Here is a 21451-nt window from a genome sequence, read left to right as displayed (position 1 = left end):
CGTATTGGCAAGCTGTGATTTTTTCACAAACTTAAGTTGTCAATCTTGAACTTAGGTTTGGCGGGTAGCAGTTCTCAAGTTTGGGTATTTTCGATTTTCAGTGTGGTCCAAAATAGGGGAAAAAATTAGTCGCATGGCACGCGTTTGTAGAGTTGTTCGGATTGTGTAACTTCACTTTAGTGATGTTTAAAATCGAATCAAAGGTTGAAACTATTTAAAATATGCTGCACGTCTTTAGCATAAGTGAAACATAAGCTAAGAAAATGATGTTGATGATGCTAAACAGTGCAGGTCGCGAATTATTAAAACGAAAAAGTACAACATGGATTCGGCAATGTTATTCCTCAGCGGATTTGTTGGTGAGTATAGGGCTACCAGTAACCATCTAGATAAATCGTCAAACTGACAAAATTAGCATTATAATCATATTTTAGTTCTATAACATCACTAATCTACATCTACAATAATCACATGAACATTGTTTGAAAATGTAAATTCAAGCGCATTTAATTGTTAATATTTCAATAACTCGATAGCTTTTAGAAATCATTATTGACTTGTTGAGTTCATTATATTCGTTTTTAATAAGAATTCATTGATTTTTTCGGATCCAAAAGGCATTTTTAAAACGCAAGACAAAAAACGAAAATTATCAACAGCAAATAAAATTTAAGCAAATTTCAAAACGAGATCATCTCATAGCAGTAAACACTAGTACTGTACTAGTGCGAGATTTGGATTACCCCTTAATAACTTCGCAACCTATATCTCCTGTGCTGGATAAACGCGTAGTAGATACAAATCTGCAGCTCACGACAACTGTTCGATAACGACTTGCATGAACCTATACTCACTCCTGTTGACTTCCTAAATCCTGAACTTTCGTATCATACTTCCTAAAAAATTCTTTGTTTAAATGATCTACGACCCAATTAAACTTGTAAAACAATCCCATGAAAAAAAATATAAAAGTAGAAGTGCCTAAATTTATATTAAAACATTGATTTTATAGATTTCATTAAATTATGGTACCTTTTTATTCTTTTTTTAAGAGCACCAAAGAGTTAACATCGGACATGAAACTCGCGATTGAGAAGAAATGGCACAACAACCTTGGCGATTATCGATTTGACCCGGCCAGTTCGAAACCGAAGCGCTATGTACTGGCCATGTTCCCCTATCCTTCGGGTAATTTACACATGGGACACGTTCGTGTGTACACCATAAGCGACGCAATGGCCAGGTTCTATCGTTTCAACGGGGCCAACGTGCTTCATCCGATGGGTTGGGATGCCTTTGGACTTCCGGCAGAAAATGCGGCAATGCAGCGTAAAATCCCGGCCGATCGTTGGACCCGGCAAAACATTGACCAGATGCGCCAACAACTGGAAAAGCTTCAGTTCAGTTTCGACTGGGACCGCGAGTTTGCCACCTGCGATCCGAAATATTACCGGTGGACGCAAAAGTTGTTTCTCATGCTGTTTGAGGACGGTTTGGCGTATCAAAAAGAAGCACAAGTTAACTGGGACCCCGTAGACATGACAGTTTTGGCCGATGAACAAGTGGATAACAATGGGTACTCTTGGCGTTCAGGGGCTAAAGTAGAAAAGAGAGTTCTCAGGCAATGGTTCATCAAAACTACACAGTTTGCCAAACCTTTGTACGAAGGTTTGTCTGACCCTATTCTAGAAGATTGGAAAGATATCATTAATTTACAGAAGCATTGGATAGGCGAATGTAGCGGTTACTTATTCGATTTGAAATCTTCGAATAAAAACGAAACGCTTCCGATTTGGACAGAAAACCCAGAAAATTTGAAACACGCTATCTTCGTCGCTGTAAAACCATCTAATTTGATAAATTCCGACAAGAAACCAGAAGGTCCTTTGGAATCGTATGTCGAGAATTTTCTGACCGGCGATCGACTTCCTATTATCATCACGGAAAAAGTTGATTACCCAGAAGGTTGCGATAGCTATCTCGGATTGTGCTCTAACGAAGCCGATGTTGAAATTGCCAAACGATTCAATTGTCCCGTAAATAACTACAATAGAAAAAATGTGCAGAAAGAAGAAATAGTTAAACTAGCTCACGAAAGTAACAGGGGCGGTTATCCTGTAAGTTCTAAGCTACGAGATTGGTTAATATCCCGACAGCGCTTCTGGGGAACCCCGATACCTATAATTCATTGTAATAATTGTGGCCCGGTTCCTGTTCCCGACTCTGAACTTCCGGTGGCCCTGCCACTTGAGTCGGTAGGAATGCCACTCTCAAAGAATGATCCCTGGCGCAATACCACATGCCCCAAATGCAACTCAACTGATGCCCAGAGAGAAACCGACACAATGGACACATTTGTGGATTCTTCTTGGTATTTTCTGCGATTCGTGGATCCGAAAAATACAAAAGATCTCTTTGATCACGAACTTTCACGCTCCCTCATGCCCGTTGATCTATACGTGGGTGGGAAGGAACACGCGGTACTGCACATGTACTATGCGCGGTTCATGAATTACTACCTGTATAGTAAGGGGTTAGTTCCGCATCCTGAACCTTTCAAGCGCCTATTGGTACAGGGCATGGTTATGGGTCGCTCGTTCCGACTCAAGGGTAGCGGAAAGTACATTCCAGCATCCGAAGTACGGATGGTAGACGAGAAAAAGAATAAAGCAATTCATGTACCAACTGGGGACGCGGTGGTTTGTTTGTGGGAGAAAATGTCCAAATCGAAACTCAACGGCGTAGATCCTTTGGATGTGTTGCGGGAACATGGATGTGACACACTTCGGTTGATACTATTGGCCGATGTGGCGCCAACATCCCATCGAAACTGGTCGGAAGCTAGTGAGAATAAATAAATTTTTTGTTCTAAATTTTTTTAACTAAAACATTTTTTATTTTAAGCCTTTCCCGGGGTGCTCAATTGGTTACGTCGTATCTGGATGACTATGCACGATTTGCGAAGCGCACGAGAGGCAATCGGTCCCGAGACCAAAGCAGCTCCCGATACGGAAGAATTCCGCCAACAAGATAGCAAACTTTGGGATGCGCGCAATTACTTCTCAGCGGGTGCCACTTTCAATTTCAAATTTTCGCACCAGCTCAGTGTTGGTATCAGCAAGATGCAGGGCCTTACCAATGCCATCCGCCGATCGGACTCCACTGTCATGGCTTACAGTCCACAGTATGAACGGTCCATTGCAGCTCAAATCATTATGCTAGCACCGATGGCTCCACATTTTGCTTCTGAACTGTGGCAGCATTTTGTAGCTCTGCCTCATCGCCTGAATAAGAACTCTGATGAGATTCAGTGGGACCGAGGATTATTCGACCAGAACTGGCCCGTAATTGATGAGGATTACGCTTTGGACCTTACATTTAAGGTCAGTTATTTTCTATTTTAAAAACGCAAAATGATTATTTTATTATTTTACAGGTCAACGGATATGAGAGTTGTATACTGAAAATTCCGACGAAGGATCTTAATCAACTTACACACCAACAATCATTGGACATGGCCCTGGAACAGAACGCAGTCACCAGCTACATAGGTCGGCGAAAGATTAGGAGTAGCGATTTCGTCCTGTACCCGGGTTGTGAAGCAATTTTAAGCATTACCCTAGAACAGTTGTCCAAGGAAGACAAACTGGAACTTGAACAGTTAGGTAAACTGCACGAAAAGGCTAAGAGCAAAGATAAAAGTAAAAGCAAGAAACCCAAAAAGCAGAAGCAAATAGTGGAATTATGAAAGATGAAAATATAAATGCTGGAAAACAGACAGTTTTCCATCGTTGAATACACAATTTATCTTAGTGAACATGAGAGTGCCCCAAATGACCCGACAATTGAAAAAGTTATGCGCTGCAGGCTTAAATTGATCCTAGGCCATAGTACAAGGTCTTATGCCAAATTTGGGCCAGATCGGATCACGGGAAGTGGTCGCTCAACGAGCCAAAATTTTGTTTGAGATTTTGGGACATTTTGTTCGGAAGAAACTTGAAAATTCAGTTATCGTGAATAACTTTGGTCCACTTCGTGTGTACTAGGCCTAGGATCGAATTAAGCCTGTAGCGCATAACATTTCACAAGCTTGAAATTTCTCATACAAATTTGGGGCAGTCTAAGGAAAATTTTCGGATTTTCAATAACGAAAGGAAAATATGTAGCTTCATGGTTTTTTTTATTCAAATTCTTCGAACGATACCAGTTATAATTTCAGTTATCGAATCAATGGTCAGGTAAGCCCGAGATCAAACAATACAAATATGGATGGATCTTCATAACCCAAATGTCCATAATCATTATAGAATTTCAAAATATTGCGTTCAAGCACACGGGTTGGATGTCGCAGAAACTGAATTCGAAATAAAGCTCTAAGAGCACCTGTATCCGTGGTCCAAACAGTCGGTTTAGATCCAAATTCCGACCCGAGCAACCGCACTGGTGATCCATTATACCAATTTCAACCCAACTTTTTTAGAGCTGGTATAAGGATTGATCGCGTCTGTTCCCCAGGTCAGGGGCGGCGTACAACAACAACAGAGCGTCTGTTCTCCAGGTCAGAGCGGCTCAAACAGTGTCTGCCTCGCAGCGAGCGGCTGAATTTATGAAACGCGACTCCCGCCAGCTAAGTCCAAGATGGCAGCCCCATCGCGGGATAGGGGTTTTAGGCTAACAACCTACTGTTCCCGACTTCAAATTGTTACGGAATCCGAAAGAAATGACCGACCTGGAACTTTGGCGACGACTTTTAGCATGAAAACACGGACACGAATTGGAACTTGGAACGTTTTAACCCTTGCCCAACCAGGCAAGCTGGCTCAACTTGCTAGAGAAGCTAACCGCCTCAAGCTCGAAATTCTGGGACTGAGCGAAGTCCGTTGGCCTAACACTGGAGAACACAAGACACAGTTCGGGCAAGTACTGCTTTACTCTGGCATACGAGGAGAACATGCTACTCGGGAACGAGGAGTTGGTTTCCTGTTAAGCCCGCAGGCCTACGCGGCCCTCATTAGATAGGAACCGATAAACGAAGGAATAATCGTAGCCAGATTTAGAACACGGGTTAGGAACCTTACAATGGTCCAGTGTTATGCGCCATCTGACGTTGTCGATTTGCAGGAGAAAGAGCTGTTCTACAGTCAACTGAACAGCGTGGTAGAGAAAATTCCGAAGGGTGGAGAAAGTCGAGTGGCGATACGACGCGACGTCCGCCCGGTCGGAGAATCCAGAGGTGAAAAGGGCATACGTTGAACAGCTAGAATTCCGAGCCTCGGAATTGCCGACAGACGGAACAGTCGAAGAACAGTGGTGTGGAATCAAGAACGCCTTTATCACGACGAGCCATGGTACTCTCGGTAAAGTTCGTGGAAGAAGAAGTGAATGGATGTCGGATGAAACTTGGAGGATGGTCGATAATCGGAGAAAGGCGAAAGTAGGAATTGAGCAGGCATGTACCGGGTCAGCCAAAGCTGCCGCCCGCTTACGTTATGCGGAGCTGGAAAAGGCAGTTAAACGAGCTTGTAGACGAGACAAGAGAGCCTAGACAAACTCCCTAGCCGAAGAAGGAGAAAGCGCCGCTGCCAATGGAGATATCCGATTACTTTATGACCTTTCTCACCGCCTCAGTGTGGTGCAAGGGCTAATGCAAGAATGCCGCTAAAAGACCGCGCAGGTCAGTTATTGACCGATAGAACAGTTCAGCTCAAACGATGGACCGAGCACTTCGAACAACTCTTCCGATTCACGAATAGCGATGGCCAACATAACCCGCAGCTCGGAGCGCCAAGAGTTAGCCGCATAAATGGCGTGAACTAGGAAGCGCCTTCGCTGGCTGAAATAGAAGCGGCAATCAAAAACATGAAATCCAACAAAGCACCTGGGATCGATTGCATCCCTGCTGAAATGCTGAAAGCCGACCCTGCCTTGTCAGCACAAATGTTGCACCGTCTTTTCGCTGACATCTGGGATACTGCAACATTCCTGGCCGACTGGACGCAGGGTATCCTCGTAAAGGTCCCGAAGAAAGGAGACCTGACAGAGAGCGGCAACAAGCTGGATTCCGATCCGGACGATCATGTGTGGACCACATCACAACGCTACGAATCATACTGGAACAAATCAACGAATTCCAGGACACTTTTCTGCTGGTGTTCGTTGATTTCGAAAAAGCATTCGACCGACTTAACCATGAAAACATCTGGGCGGCTTTAAGGCGACGAGGTGTCCCAGAGAAAATAGTCCACCTCATCGAAGCACAGTACGAGGCATTTTCGTGCAAGGTCTTGCATGTATTCAACAATGGAGCAACTGGACGACCTTGACCTGGCAGACGATATTGTTTTTCTCGCCCAAACACAACCGGATATGCAGAGCAAACTCGACGACCTCACCGAAAGTTCCGGGAACGGGAACATTAAGTAAGTAAGTAAGTAAATATAAGGATTGATCCAAAACTGATGAGATTTGGATCCAATTTGACGCAGTTTCAAAAGCCCTTTCTGGGAAATCGGAGGATCCATACACGTAAATAAAAAAATGTAGACTAAAATGAAAAAGGATGTTTAAGAAATTTTCATTTCAATGAAAAGAGTCTACGTTGTAGAATTCTTGCAAACAGATGATGCCCTGTAGGTATCACTAATTTTCTAAAAATCAAACCTGAAGACAACATGTCAGCATATTTTAGTGTACGCTTAGAAGAACAGCAAAATTTGCCATCATTAAAGTTTAATTTTTAAAGAGTAGAAAAGTAATGAAAATCAAAATTCTACCAAATGTCTTCATCATACCCTGTTAACCAAATATATACCAGGGCCAAATGATATCAAATTAAAATTCAGAGCATAACAGCAAAATGAGGTATTATTTTGCTGTAAAAGTCTTCTCCGGGTTTTAAAGTAAAAGGGTATTCTGGAGGCAAATGTATAATGTCTATATATGTAAGTCGATTGAAAGGAGTACAGAAACGGTTTGTGAGATACACTGTCATGAATCTAATCCAGAGTTAATACTTGCTAGATTACGAACACATTGCTAATTTTAATTTAGATCTGGATTTATTTGATTGATAATCTGTTTAAACTTAGTTCAAATCAGCATTCATGTGTCCCTACTTGCCTTACAGCCGAGTACCAAGTCGTCTGTGTCACACCATTTTCTAGCTGTGTTGGCATTGTCTCAAATATTAAAATTTCATAACAAGTAAATCTATGATACCTAATTTGAATATTCGATAAAGGAAGAATTGAGAATCACCATATGACAAAAAAAAATAAATAAATCGCAACTCTGTAGTCTTTCGTACATCTTTATTACCTTGTTTCTTTTTCATAGACAGAAGTAGCATTGCTAAGTGTTGATTGTTAACATAAAAAAACACTACCTTGACTCGTGGTGAGCTTTCTAGATTCAATTTTAACAATTACTCATGTCACGCCGGTTTTACAATGTTGTTTTTGAGAAATTTATGCGGTGTATTTTCGACGAACTCACATTTCGGTGAACTCGAGTGTGACGTTATACATAATATCTAGAAGAGTTTTTAATTTGGTTTGGGCTGCTCTACTTTAAAGAATACATCGTCGTCATGTTTGTATTTTTTGATGAATTTTTTATGCCAGGAGTCGTTTTTTTCTGGGTGCGTTTTTGTTGAACACAGATCTGTGCAGATGGAAACATTTTTATTTTTTATCTCCCCGCTGATGTGTTTTTCTGGTTATAAGTTGCTTTCGATTGGCGATGGCAGTTGCTCTGGACAGGGAACTAAAACGATAAAGAAAATGAATTTTTAAAAGTTGTCAGCTCAACAATCACTTATCAGTTTGGAGTAAGGAATATTCTTTTGTATGAAGGAGAAGATGTTTCATAATCTCACTGATTTTCTCATTGAATTATTATTTTTAGAAATGTTCTTATTTCAAACAATTTGAAGTTGCGATTTTGAGCTTTATTTACATTGGTCAACATGACATTTCCAACAAGACCGACTTTTTAGATTTTAGCTAAATCCTTATATCTTCATAGATTTTGGTTTTGGATATTAAAATAAAAAAATGCTAGCACTCAACTCATGTTTTTTTTAAATATATGAACTGGTTGTTTGGTTTTGATCACCGCACTTTTCTATGGTTTTCTTTAATTGATATTTTTTCGGTGATTTATTAAGGACGAAATTAAAACTGCTGTTTTTTACGTTTCGGCCTACTGAGCTTCAGCCATCTTCAGAAAATAACTTGTTTTGCCGCGTCCCAGCAAACATTTAAGAGGGTATATCGCAGGAACAACAGAATTATTCAAACAAATATACCAGATGAAAAGATTGTATTAAACTTACCAAAATAGCATATAGCTACAAAAGTGGAGGCGAAATATCTACAATGACAAGATTTTAACGATTCGATTTCCCAACAAAAAGCTAAATATACGATTTTAAGTAATTTGAGTAAAACAAAAAAAACTTCCCCGACCGAGATTTGAACTCCAGTCCTCCGAGTTGGCTGTCTGGTATCTTACCACGATGCCAACTCATCAGTTGATATGATTTGCGCTATAGCTCTATATCTAAGATTTTCTGTTCACGAACCGGTAAAAGGAAGAAAGAAAGAAGGATCGCCTATTTATCGTAAATCAGTTCACTCAAATCGTAAATGTCGAATTAGCATATTCTCAACTATTTGAAGACATATTTACGAATTGACTAAACTGCTATCCGATTCAAATTTTTTTGGGCATAGCTCGTCGTAAATGAATGAAAGAAAACCACTTTACACCACCTTGTTTACGATGGTTATTAAAAATGTCTTAAAATTCGATTTGGATTATCATTTCTATTACGATTTCATGTTACCTGGGGTGTTTCCGCGTCCTAAATAAATCACCGAAAAAAAATCAATCAAAGAAGACCATAAATATATGAACTAGAATTAATAAATAATACCTATATTATAAATTGAAAAACCCTCTTTTTTATTTATTTAATTTACTTACTAGTGGCTCCAGAGAGTGCCTTAGTTGAACCCATCAATGTTTAGAGATTTAAAAGGGATGTTTTTCATCAAAAATTCTCTTAATTGTTTATATTTGCACATTATTTTCTATTTTTGTTGCTGCTATTGAAGTTTACAAGAGAGTTTACAAATAAATCTAACGAAATATTTTTTTTATTTATGCACATGATGATGATGATGGTCTCACTTCATTCCCCCGCACATGTTTGAGCAGGTCAAGTTATCTTGAAGATAATTTACATGTGATTTGATTTGAAATTCGTTTACTTGGAAGAGTGCCATGCGTTATCCTGATTAGGCACCTTTAAATTTATATATGAAAATGCTTTCAGAATCAGTAAGTAAATAGAAATTGTCTGATTTTTTGCTTTGTGTTTAGTTAAAAATGTGCTTAATCAGAAATTTTAAATTTAATACGCGTGCGTGGCTCAACCGTATGCAGACTTTCTCTCTAGCTTTACTTTACTCTGCAGACGGCAAAAGGCCAAAAATAAAATAAAAAATAAAAACTAAATAATATCATCATCATCAACGAAAGGAAACAATGATATATTTATCTTTCACTACGATCACTTAGCAATAACGTCAGATATTACAATCTTCCCTGATTATCTACTTTTTTAAACACTTCTCTTTTTATGTGTGAAATACAAGTTCTTGAATTTAGTTAGAGTGAAAGAACATTTAATTTCTCGCTGTAACGAATATAATATAGATATAGAGCCGTGACTTATTTTTTTTTTCTATGTATGTATGTATGTATGTTCATTACATTATTTTATTTAATTTTTTGGTAACCGCATTTTTTTCTCACGAACCATAGAAAACCAGTTTTTGTCGAATTAATGGTGATTGGTGGCTTCTTAATAAGTGATTCAGTAGCCTTAAAAAATACTGTATTTGATTTCTTGATTATTATCTTAATATTGGTTAATATCTTGATTTTCATGTAGAATATACAAAGTTGAAATTTATCAAAGGCATCATAGTTTTGAGCTTCTCAAAATTAAATAAATCTTCACGGAAGAGACATTGTGCAGGATAAAGCAAAACAATTAAAAGAATAATTTATTGCAACGTTCGTACAATGTACTTCAAAGCTGAACGGCGTGATCTTGAAATAAACTAAAATAAACTAAAATATTGCCTCTTAACCATTGTAGTCAGAAGGTAAAAATAAACAGTGTATTCCGAATTATTGCTGGCAAGAGCCTTGTGGCTCCAGAGAGTATTTGATCATCTTTGGTTCATCGAGTTGACTTTTTTTTAAAGGAATTTAAGTCATGTGGGTTGCCTGTAGATGTTGAAATAATAAAAAAATAGTATTTAAAATTTTAATTTACACCAGAATATGTTCTTTCAGAAACGCCATGTTTTTTAAGCAGTTGAGAAATATTGAAATTCGGCACTCTTTATTACCATGTTTTACAAAATTAGTATCTATGAGTTACAAAAAGTGTTGAGTTCAATTTTGTAGAAAAATAAATCATTATTAAATTTATAAGATTTGAGTTATGTTTCTTGCGGCAAGCGAAAAAACGAGAATTCTCGTATTTGGTTTACAATGTGATATAAATAAAGATCTGTACAGTCCACAAGTATGTACAGATTTCATTTTTTCAAACAGCAAAAAACTTCCACGGAACTTATGCGAACTCATAGGTTCCTTTCTTGAGTAAAATTTAAACTGTTTATGTGCTTAGAGTACTCCTGACTTTGACGGTCTCTTTTCTATTTTATATTACATTCTTTTTTTAGAAGCATCATCAAATCGCATTAGAAATGATAGCTCAAGTCGTTCACAATGTTAATGCCAATCACAATTCCTACCTAATAAGTAAACGATCGTAAAAAGGGTTACTTGAAGTCGGTTTAAATCGGATATGATAAAAACCCACCATGTTTCAGATTCTGAAGATGATTCCACTCAATTTATTCTTCCGCGCAGGCTTCAAGTGAGAAAGGCGTCGTACACAAATTACGTAACGCAAAAAATCTAGAATTTAGACCACCTCCTCCCCCCCTATGTAACAATAATACCGTATTTGTTTATGCCGAGTGTTGCACTAGTGTTGCACTGGTGCACCACTAGGTGCTGTCAAACTGTTTGTTTATTCGGACGGTGTTGCACTGGTTTTGACCTGTCGGAGTTCTGCTTACGGACGGTGGCCCACCGATAATTTTGCCAGTGTTGCGAGAGAGCGTGTGAGTGAGTGAGATAGCAATACACTGGCGACGATTTGTGTTTGTTTTTATCGGGTACGGTGGAACACTCCACGAGTGGAGAAAACAAATACAGTATAAGTAACGTTTGATAGGACCCCCTTCTATAGTTACGTAACGCTAAATACACCCCCCCCATATTCAATTTTGAAATTAAAAGTAAAAGTACACAATAGGTGGTATGAATAAGAAAATAGCAATTGCTTCGATAGCTTTTACTTAGCTCGAACTTTAGAATGGCAAAATTTGAAAGCATTAGCTCAACTAGATATGAAAAAACAGAGTAGTACATTTACTTTCAACCAACTCCGAATAAAAAATATGCATGCCATTCGAAGTATTTGATTCTCAAAACTGCTCGAAAATAGCAAAAGCAATTACTAAAGTTTTATTCATATCTACCAATGTAACGGGGGTTCTTATCTGGGCCCCCGTCAACGGTAATAATAACAATGCGCTTGATCTCTCCTTGATAACGCATGATCTCATCTAATTCTGGTAGTTCACACGCCCTGTTGAAATCCAGTCCATGCGAAAAAGCTGTTGATGAACAGTGTTTCCCTGAACGCACCTACTTGACCACCATTGACGCTTTCGCCAAAAAAAGAAAATTACAATTCTTTTCTTTGTTTTTTTTTTCATTAATTTGTTACGTAACTGAACCAAGCCCAAGCAACCAAAAGTTCGGATAACATTCCTCTATCAGGTTTAATCAGCTTAATCGAGTATGGTAATACAACTTCTTTTCAGCTCAATTTTTAAGTAGTTAAACGAACTTTAAGGTTGACAAATATTTCGCATAAATCGCCAAACAACTTCTAATCAGCTTTAAAAATTCACTTTATAAGCAGCATAAAAAATCGAAAAAATTACTCTTCGCACCCTTGAATTGCCTTCTCAAGTCCGCTAATTTGATTCATATGAATCAACCATATTTGTTACTAACTCACATTACATTTAAAAAACATGTTCTTACCAAGCCTCGAACCCGAGTTCGCCGCTTGAAGGTCGAGATCCATACTTGTTGTCCTATATGAACATCATGAGTAGGCAACGATTTTACTCGATGTGATGATTTTCTTTAAAATGACTTTCAGGTTCTTAATTTCTACTTAATTCCCACTTTGAAGTTGTTAAAAAGTTCTTCCGGAACTAAATGTGTACTTCACATTGTGTTTATTTATGCAAACACGTGTTTAAGTTCGAAAAAAGTAGATTTAAGCCTTTAAATCTACTTCATAGTTTCTATAATGCGAAGTTGCTTTTGAACGCCCGTTGGAACTAATTAAAGACTTTTAAGTTTACAAGATAGTAGGGGGAAGTCGTCTACTACCGGACACTTAAGGTTTTTAAGCAATAACTCCGAAAATAATATTTATTTAACATTTATTTTTCGATAGAATTGAAGAGTAACAATATTATGATTAAAAAAAAATTATAGAAAAAAAAAAGTTTCGAAATACTCAGTTGGTGGAAGAAAACATTTTATGTCATTTTTTGGCCAAACCTGAAAGTGTCGTCTATGGCCGGACACGTATTTTCTATGGCCGGACAAAACAAACTGCTTACTCAAAGTTCACACCAATTGCACAAAAAGGTAGGAGGACGCTTTAGAATGCCTGCACAGGTCTTGTGGATCCAGTCTTTACATTCAGAACATCTTATAAAGCCATTTTTTTCAGTTTTTTGACAATACAGGCAAACACGTTTTGGAATTTTTTGTTCAAAGCAACTCTCTTTGTTACCCTCACTCAAGCGTTTCTGTTTTTTAATAAATTTCTGCATTGATTCCCTATTTTTATTTTCCTTTTCCTCAGCCAGTTTTATGTTTGACGGCGATGTTAGAATTGTGCTTTTCTCAGATTTTCGGTGCCTTGATTCCGATCGTTTCAGTGCAGCATCAGGCAGAGGTGATAGTTTTTTAATGCATGCAAGAGCTGAATGATTGGTGGACGAGTTGACGAGATTTTCTGCTACGATTCCATCCGAAACAGTTGAAAAATCTTCCAGCGAAATGTTAGTTGGAGCACTTGGAAGAAAATCAATGTCGGTGGAAATGTGTTGATCAAATGGATGAATTCCTGTACATTGAAATCCCGAGACGGCAATATCCACTCGTGCCACCTTTGAGTAAGCCTCCCCTACGAGGCCGGCAATATCGTATTCTGTAATACGAGCTCCTGAGTTTTTGCGCATCCATGCGTTACAACGCTCATGATAAGCATTTTTGAATGGCTTCATGAACGTCCTATCGAGAGGCTGCAGTTTATGGCTTGTGTGTGGCGGAAGACTTAATAGATGGACAAAATGATCTCTGCAAAAATTGATAACTTGCAACGTTTTGTGGCTGCTGTGTCCATCTAGAATCAACAATAGAGGGGATTGCAATGTTGGGTGTACAAATTTCAAAAAATGCTCAAGCCAAATCAAAAATGAATCTCCTGTCATCCATCCTTTTGGTTGAGCCACTGCTATGCTTTGTATGGGGGCGTTTAGCATGAGTCGGGGATTCATTTTATGTCTTGGAAAAACAAACATCGGTGGAATGTAGTTCCCAGTTGCACTCATACAAAAAATGGTAGTTATGTTTTTTCCTCGTTCAGCAGAAGCCAACTTACCCACTTGTCGGAGCAAGTATTTTTTGATGTCTAGGAACACAAGTTACCCCTGTCTCGTCGCAGTTATATATTCTGGACGGCTTGAACTGATACTTCGCCATCATGATGTCCAAATTCGAATAAAACCTGTCAACCTGTGTACGGTTGAATCCAACTGCTCTCATCAAGCTGGTCGACTCAGGAGTTCGCAGTGAAAAGCCATGTTTTTTCATGAAGTTGTAATAAAACGTGTTACCAGCTGCACCCTTCACGGCATTGAAGCGGTGAGGAATTTTTAGTTCAACCGCCAGATCAAAGGCGAGTTTAGTGAACTCCCCCTTGGTGAGAGGCATGCACCGATTCGCCAAATCTGCAACATGCTGGGCAAGGAGCTCTTCATGTTCAACAGAGAACGTAGTTTTAAAACCTCCGGTTACAGGATTCATAACCATATCCTTGCCAGATCGAATCCACCGTAAGCGGTCCTGCAGAGTGCTTTTAGGGATATCATACTTGACGGCTGCTTCCCGTATGGTCATTTTTTTTTAAAGCACCATGTCTAGCGAGGCTTTAAGCTTCTCTGGAGACCAAGATTTTCTTGTTTTAGTTTCCATTTCTGTTTCCACGCTATTTGAAAGCTGAAATGATGAAAAATGAGATTTTTAGTTCAGTTCATATTTTTTGTTTCTTGTCCGGCCATAGAAAAAACGATGGTGTCCGGTCATAGACAAAACACAAAATTTTGAACTTTTTCTTTTTTAGTATGAAATTTTATTTTTTTTTGTCTTCTTTCTTCGAAACAATAAAGATGACATAAAAACAAAGGTGTCTGAGTGCAACTCACCTTTGACAATCCAAAACAAATAGTCACAATTTAAGTGAAAAGTTAAGGTGATCCTCTTCCCAGCACTATGAAAAAACTCATAACAGCTATGGTTTGTTTACCTTTACAGATAGGGTTGCCATAAATTGAACACTGCCCGGGGTTGCCATTAGCTCTGTTTTCGTGATGTCAAAAAATTTTTAGGATTAATCAGTTTTAAGAAATCACTGCTGTCCGGCCATAGGAGGTGTCCGGCCATGGACGACTTCCCCCTACAACAGAGATTTTTTGCGAACTATTGAGCTGGACAAAAAGCCTTGCAGCCCTTTGATAGCTACTTGATTAAAAAAAAATGAGAAGTACGTAACAAGTAGATTTTTTTTCTTCATACAAACTTTAAAACAAAAGTAGAAACAGAAACCAAAACAGTACTTTAAAGCTTTTTTTGAGTATTGGCTGAACTTAATAAAGAATGAAGTTCCATGGACCTCGAAAAAACATTTTGAACAGCAAAAAAGTTCCACAGAACTTTTGTACAGCTATATATGAACTTATTAGTTTGTTCCTTAAGTGATATTCGAACTTTTGGTTGCTTGGGAAGTACCCCCCCTCCCCCCTATGTAACAATAAGTAACGCAGACTCAAACCCTCTTCCCCCTCTACATGCGTTACGTAATTTGTGTACGACGCCAAACAGCCATGTAGTTCTCTCTGCGACTAGCAGTGCAACCAGATTCCGATGAATCAGGTGGTCCAGGCAGGCAGCCAGAAGTTAGAAATATGTATGTATATTGCCTCCACTTTGATAGGCAAATGCTGTTTTTTCAAGTTTTCAAGATCATTCTTTAATGTATATAAAACGTATAACAAAGTTGTTAAGAGTTATACCTACAAAAATGTTTGCTGGGTGACAGCTGAACACAGATTTCCGAAAATCTAGTACTTTACTTCCTAGCAAACATAAAATCGCATTAAAAATGATTCCTCAAGTCATTTGAAACGTTACTGAGAATCGTAATTCCAACTAACGCTAGTAACAGGTCGTAAAAATCGTTACTCGAAGTCGGATTAAATGGTTTAAATCGGATATGATAAAAAATCCGCCATGATTACAGACAGATTGAATCCGCCATTTTGAAGACGATTTCGTTCATTGACCCGCGTGGGTCAAGTGAGAGAACAGCTTTGTTGTTCTCTCTTCGACCAGCAGTGCAAACAGATTGCTAAAAATCAGATAGTATATTTGCAAGAATTGTCCAATGATAGAAGCAGCAAATATTGTCGCTGGCAACGTTTCGCATGCGTTGAGAGAAAAAACTTGTGCTCTCTTGCATTCTTTCAGTATTTATGAATAAGGTGTCGAATATCGTCCAATTCATATTCCCTTATCGCTTTAGCCAAAATTTGAAAATATGCATCTATATTGCCTTCACTTTGGTAGGTAAATATCTACTGTTTTTTTAGAGTTTTATACGATCATTCTATAATGTATATGAAACGTATAACAAAGTTGTTGAGAAATATACCTACAAAAATGTTTGTTGGTTTTTTTTCGGAAGTCAAATGTCCGGACTTCCGAAGTGAAATTCAGAACTGGCGCGTTAATATCAGTTCACCAGCAAAGTTTCCAAAACAAATTTTAAAAATGCACAATAACTTTTGATTCATTCCTCTGGGAGATTATTGGTCATCGGCAAAGTCATACTTCGAATCTTCAACTATAAGAAGTACCTTACTTTTTTAAGTTCCAATTTATGTCTGTTTTTTTTTTGAAAATGCTCCTTGGAAAAGATCCAGAACTCGAACGTAGTGCTAAATTTCTCGAGAATTCAACTGAAAGATAAGAAGGCAATTTTACAAGAAATTGATAAAAGAAATTGACTAGAAGGCTCAACTTTCATTATTCTTTTATAAGCCAAACTATTACTTATAAATGAAAACTTCTGGCTTCAGATTGAAGGTTTTTTATATTTATATTTATATTTATTTTTATTTTATAGTTGTTTAATTTTCATCAAAGTCTGTTTTCATTTCATGTAAAATAGAATGTACTTTATATTAAAGCTAATAAATTCGATTTAACCTCAATAAAACGGATACTAATTTAAAAAATTTGTAACCGTTCCCATTGAATTTATAAGGATTTGTAAGAAAATCATTGATCCATTATACGGCATTCCGCTATACGGCCGTGTTTTTGAAATGGCTGTATATCGAGATATGACGACGGAATTTAGGAACCAAATTTCATTTCATCCTCTGAAAGTTTAAGTTCGGGTCCAACTACTTTAACATATACAGTTCTGAAAACAAATATAGCATTCTATCGAAAGTTAAAGTATTAAAATTAAAATACAAAAACCTGCTTTGTATCTTTCCTTTAATATTTTATCAACTTACACGACTCCGGCAGTATATCATTTAAGCAGTTCCATCATGAGGTTTCGCACATACACATCGATCTGCGAGTAGTCGATCAAGGTGTTTCTCACCATCTCCACCAGTAATGCAGGCCACATACTGTCCAGCTGTTGCAGTTTATCTACTGCGTTGCAGGTGTTATCAAGCATCCGGGCAAAGTAAACCTTTCCTTTGCCGCGCATAGCGATATCGTCCTGCGTCACACTGTGTTTCTTCCACTGTAAAGCCTCCTTGCCGACTACATTTTTAAGGGAGCTGTCTGCCTGCATCAACCACTCTTTGGCAGTCATTTTGGAAGCATGCACTGTCTCTTCCAGACGCAATCGCTGTAGAAGCGGCTGTAGCAATATCTCCGGTAACGACCACAGCACCAAATCCGAGAGGCCACTGTACGTGTGCTCTGCCATGTGAATTTCATCCTCGGTTATCTCTATCCCATTGATGTGCTTCAATCCCCAGTGGGAAAGCCGATAGATGGCATAGTTTCGCCATGATTTGCTGGCGATCGGATTGCCTTCGGGATCAATCGTCAACGAAGCTATCCCTTGACTCTCTGCAAGTGCGTTGATCTGACCCAGACAGGTGATGTTCGTTTCTTTGAAGATAAAGTTCTCAGCATTCACGAAACGGATCTTTATTCGACAAAGAATCGCTGTGATGTTGTTGAAGTTGATGTAACTGAACTTGACGGTGTTGACATCGCCAGCCTTGGTCATGTTCCACTGTTTATCGATGAATTTGAGGGCACCGAGCCCGTAGACATTGAGGTATCGACCGCAGATTTCGATCAGATAGTCGCCACCTTGTTCCCGTTCCCTTTCGGTGACCTTTACTTTAGTAGGAGCTACGCAAGTGCTCGGATTGAGAACATTGGAGGTTAAATTGTTAGAAGAGTTCGAGTTTGGAATACTTTGGGTGGCCAAATTGGACGTGTTGGCTAGATTGCATACATTGTTGATTACAGCTGCGTTGCTGCGGGCAGTATTGGTTCTGGAGAGCGTTCCAACACCATACCGTTTGGTGGGAACTCCTACTTTCGACTTTGGCGCATGGCTGCCACTGTGCCGTGATTGATCAAAGTCAGAGGCCGACGATACCGTTCCTGCAGAGTCGGATGCAGTTTTTGATGATAAGGTGGAAAGCGTTGATAGTTTATCGTTGTTTGATTCGTCCGTTGGGCAGGAGGGTGCGATCTGTTCTTGATCGCTTTGTGGCTCTTCGGGTGTGTCTTTTGTTTCGGGCGTAGTCGGAGTAGATGTTTTTGCGTCTAGTTTCGCTTGAGCTTCCTCGTCATCGGTGCTGAGTGCGCTTGAAACGCTTGAGTCTGCATGGTGTGCGCTTGATTCGGAAGATTCTACTTTTTCTGCTGCGGTTTCTGCCGGTGTATTCTGTTCAAGAAAAGGTGCTAGGATAGGTGGTAATCGAAAGTACTCCTCAGCGTCCTGCTCGGAAACCTGCGATCCAGAGTTGTCTTGAGATGATGATCTGGTGACCTTTTTAGCGGGCTGTCTTTTGGGGGTCCTCGATCTGTTAATGTTGTTAGTGTTTGTTCCGGTGATGTTGCTTGTCTTCTTTAGTTTGATTTCTTTAGCAGAATCCGGGGTACTAGCGGGTATTTCTACTTCTACTTCTTTTCTTATGGAGGCATGGGCTCCGTTGGCTGTTCGTTGAACATTGCGACAAGCAGCAGACTGTTGGGATCTGAGCAGTTCCCAATTGGTTCGGGCGTTGGATATTATTTCTTCCCGCCGTATATTGTGACAGACATCCGTGGTAAGGTTGGTGTAGTTCAAGTCAGATAGTTCTTTATTCTTTCGCCATGCGGAGGCTGCTCGTCGAACCTGCTCGGTGATCTGCATTTGGCTGAGAGAAACCAAACCGGGCAGATAACTTACCAGGAAAGAGACGCAGTCTCCGGCCAGCGAAACAGGGTTGTTTTCGATAGTCACCTCTTTAAGGTTGATCGCCTTGGCGATGGCCGACATGTCTTCAACGCACTGGAGATCGTTATGGCACAGCCACAGTCGTTCGAGACTTCGCAGATCGTCAAATCCATGAATCTTTTTCAGTCGATTCCGCTTTAGATTTAGTTCTTTTAGATTTACTAATCCACTGAAATCTTGAGCATGGATTTGACGTAGTTGATTACCAGCTAAATTTAGGGATTTGAGCTCTTGAAGCTGATTGATCTTTGATGAAATGTTGCTTATTTTATTACCATGAAGATCCAGCACCCGAAGCGTTTGTCGGAGAGACGTCAAACCACTGATGTCGGAAATTCGGTTTTTACCAAGTAATAGCACCGTTATGCATTTAAGACCATCAAGGCAGGATATTTTTTCGATCTGATTATCGTAAAGGTCCAGGAATACGAGATTTTGCAGGTTGTAACGTGGTTCCGCCGCTGAAAGAATTGGCGAAATGTGATTTTGAGGATGTGTGTAGCTGGTCCCGTTTGTTGGTGCCGTACAAGTTGGTGTAGTTTTCCCGCTATTATTATTACTAGGCGATTCCACGATGTTAGTTTCGTTTAAGCTGTTCAAGCTGTCGATGCTGAAAGAGGGTGTTAGGAGTAGTTTGTTTTTCAATTTGGCTATGCTACTAGCAGTTTGTTGGTACGATGGTGGGGTTGGGAAGAGAGTAGCGTTACTGATGAAGCTGTTGGATTTCTTTAACAGGTTACGGTGTTGAGCATTTAACAATATTGAAGAAGGCTTTTGGAGGAACGCGTTTGTTGGGCTTGTGGCACTTGTTGGAGATTGCCCATTGACAAATCCGTTTAGGGGTTTGGATGCTAAGGTTGTTTTTCCGGTCATGTAATTGTTGTTGACGTACAGTTGATTGCGAGATGTAGATTTTTGCCTCAGAAACTGTTTGGCGGTCCGGCTGGCGGTATGTGATTGATGATTAGCAGTGGTGGTCGGCATTGCTGTTGGACTGTTAGATGAGTTGGATATTGAAGTATCTCTAGCGGTTGCATTGCTTGGGATTGCGGGATTATTGTACGTTGTTCCGGAGACGGGAGCTTTTCCGGAAACTTGGGCGGTTTGCGGGATCGCCGTTTGTTTCGCTTCATTGTTGTTTGAATCCGTCTCCGTTGGAATGCTGAACACATTGATGAGATTGTGTTGGAGTGATAATAAACGCAAATTTGGTTCATCATCAATAATCGGTATAGCACCTAGTCCTTTTCGATCAAGATTGATCCTATCGGGGTGTTTTTCGCGATCCTTATCCGATCTCTTTACAATTGTGGACCCATTTTGAACAAAAACACATCCATCCGGTTGGGGTTCATTATTGTTAGTGTTTCGGTGTTCACGCTCTGTAACGATGGCTTCTTTTGGGGCTACGATCTTCTTGTCGCTGATTTTTTTCAAGTATGATGAGCTTAGCGTACTGTGCGAACGGTGAAATGTTTTAAGCCTATTCGAATGACTTAATCCTGCTGCATTATTGACACGGCTAGTAAGCTTTGGCACGACGGATTCAATTTTGAGCAATGTGTTTTGCGTATTGCTGGAATTGGAACTAATTATACTTTCATTGATGTGAATTGCTGATTTTCCGCGGGTTTTCGTTGTACTCATTTGAATATATTGCACTTATCGGTTTATTATGTTAATGTCGGCGATATGTTACTATAGTGTGTCGCTGTTGTTATCCCCGAAACAGTATCCTTTTTTAGTGTTCGTTATATTTGGGCACGTTCTCACGAATAAATTCTGCACACTCATACACTCTTTTTCGATGGAAGACCATTTCGCGAATTCGTTGCTTAGAAGGTACTCAACTGGAATCAATCGAATTTCATAACTGTCGAAAGTTTTCTTCTAATTCACAAGTGCAGTTTTCTATCACATCTTCGCAACACGTGGTCACTTCCGTCCAAAGTGTTATCCAAAAACTTTTTTTCAAACAGCCAGTGCCCTTTAGCATGCCCTAGTTTTGCAACTTCAAATGAGGCCTATTTCCAGGCGTTTTTATTTGTTCCACCAACATTGCTCTTCTTTTTGCAGTTGAATAAAAATTGGAAAAAAACTTTTCAGACCACACCGTTTCTCGCGTGCACCGTTCGTGTCGTCGTACCGTGAACTGATTCGTGAAGATTCGTCCTTTGCTTCAGGGGGACCTGGGCTCACATAAAAGCTGCCAGGCTATCGTGAGTGAATGTGTGGGTTCGATTCGATGGTTCTGCGCCAAACAACATGCCCGTTAGCTGTGCTATTGAGGTTAGATATAAACAAATTCCCTAGCAATTTGGCGAATGTTGTTAAGGTGAAATTACTCGAGTGTGTTTATGGATGTTTGGCGTGCACCAGGCAACGTGCTCGGATTGTTCTGTGAAGTATTGTAATATTATTGCCAGGAGTACCCGG

The 21451-nt window shown here is 39.5% G+C and overlaps 2 protein-coding genes across 2 annotated transcripts; one reads left to right on the top strand and one right to left on the bottom strand.

Moving 5' to 3' along the window:
* The first annotated feature begins 135 nt into the window (after positions 1 to 135).
* On the top strand, positions 136 to 4050 carry LOC129760503 (leucine--tRNA ligase, mitochondrial-like). Its single transcript, XM_055758156.1, has 4 exons — positions 136 to 359; positions 1053 to 2844; positions 2905 to 3383; positions 3437 to 4050. The coding sequence occupies exons 1-4, from the start codon at positions 264 to 266 to the stop codon at positions 3746 to 3748; spliced, it is 2679 nt and encodes an 892-aa protein (XP_055614131.1). The 5' UTR covers positions 136 to 263; the 3' UTR covers positions 3749 to 4050.
* Positions 4051 to 7340: 3290 nt separating this feature from the next.
* Positions 7341 to 21144, bottom strand: LOC129760504 (uncharacterized). Its single transcript, XM_055758157.1, has 2 exons — positions 17052 to 21144; positions 7341 to 7764 (listed from the first exon to the last, which is right to left on the bottom strand). The coding sequence occupies exon 1, from the start codon at positions 20660 to 20662 to the stop codon at positions 17069 to 17071; it is 3594 nt and encodes a 1197-aa protein (XP_055614132.1). The 5' UTR covers positions 20663 to 21144; the 3' UTR covers positions 7341 to 7764; positions 17052 to 17068.
* Between the last annotated feature and the right edge of the window lie 307 nt (positions 21145 to 21451).

Source organism: Uranotaenia lowii, unplaced genomic scaffold, assembly GCF_029784155.1.
Source record: "Uranotaenia lowii strain MFRU-FL unplaced genomic scaffold, ASM2978415v1 HiC_scaffold_63, whole genome shotgun sequence".
In the NCBI taxonomy this organism is placed as follows: domain Eukaryota; kingdom Metazoa; phylum Arthropoda; class Insecta; order Diptera; family Culicidae; genus Uranotaenia; species Uranotaenia lowii.
This window is presented reverse-complemented; position numbering and strand designations above follow the sequence as displayed.

Coding starts and splice junctions, on each gene's coding strand:
- LOC129760504 (XM_055758157.1), bottom strand. CDS start 20,662: ATGAGTACAACGAAAACCCGCGGAAAATCAGCAATTCACATCAATGAA.
- LOC129760503 (XM_055758156.1), top strand. CDS start 264: ATGATGTTGATGATGCTAAACAGTGCAGGTCGCGAATTATTAAAACGA. Junction 2,845..2,904: donor TCGAAACTGGTCGGAAGCTA/GTGAGAATAAAT, acceptor TTTTATTTTAAG/CCTTTCCCGGGGTGCTCAAT. Junction 3,384..3,436: donor CTTTGGACCTTACATTTAAG/GTCAGTTATTTT, acceptor ATTATTTTACAG/GTCAACGGATATGAGAGTTG.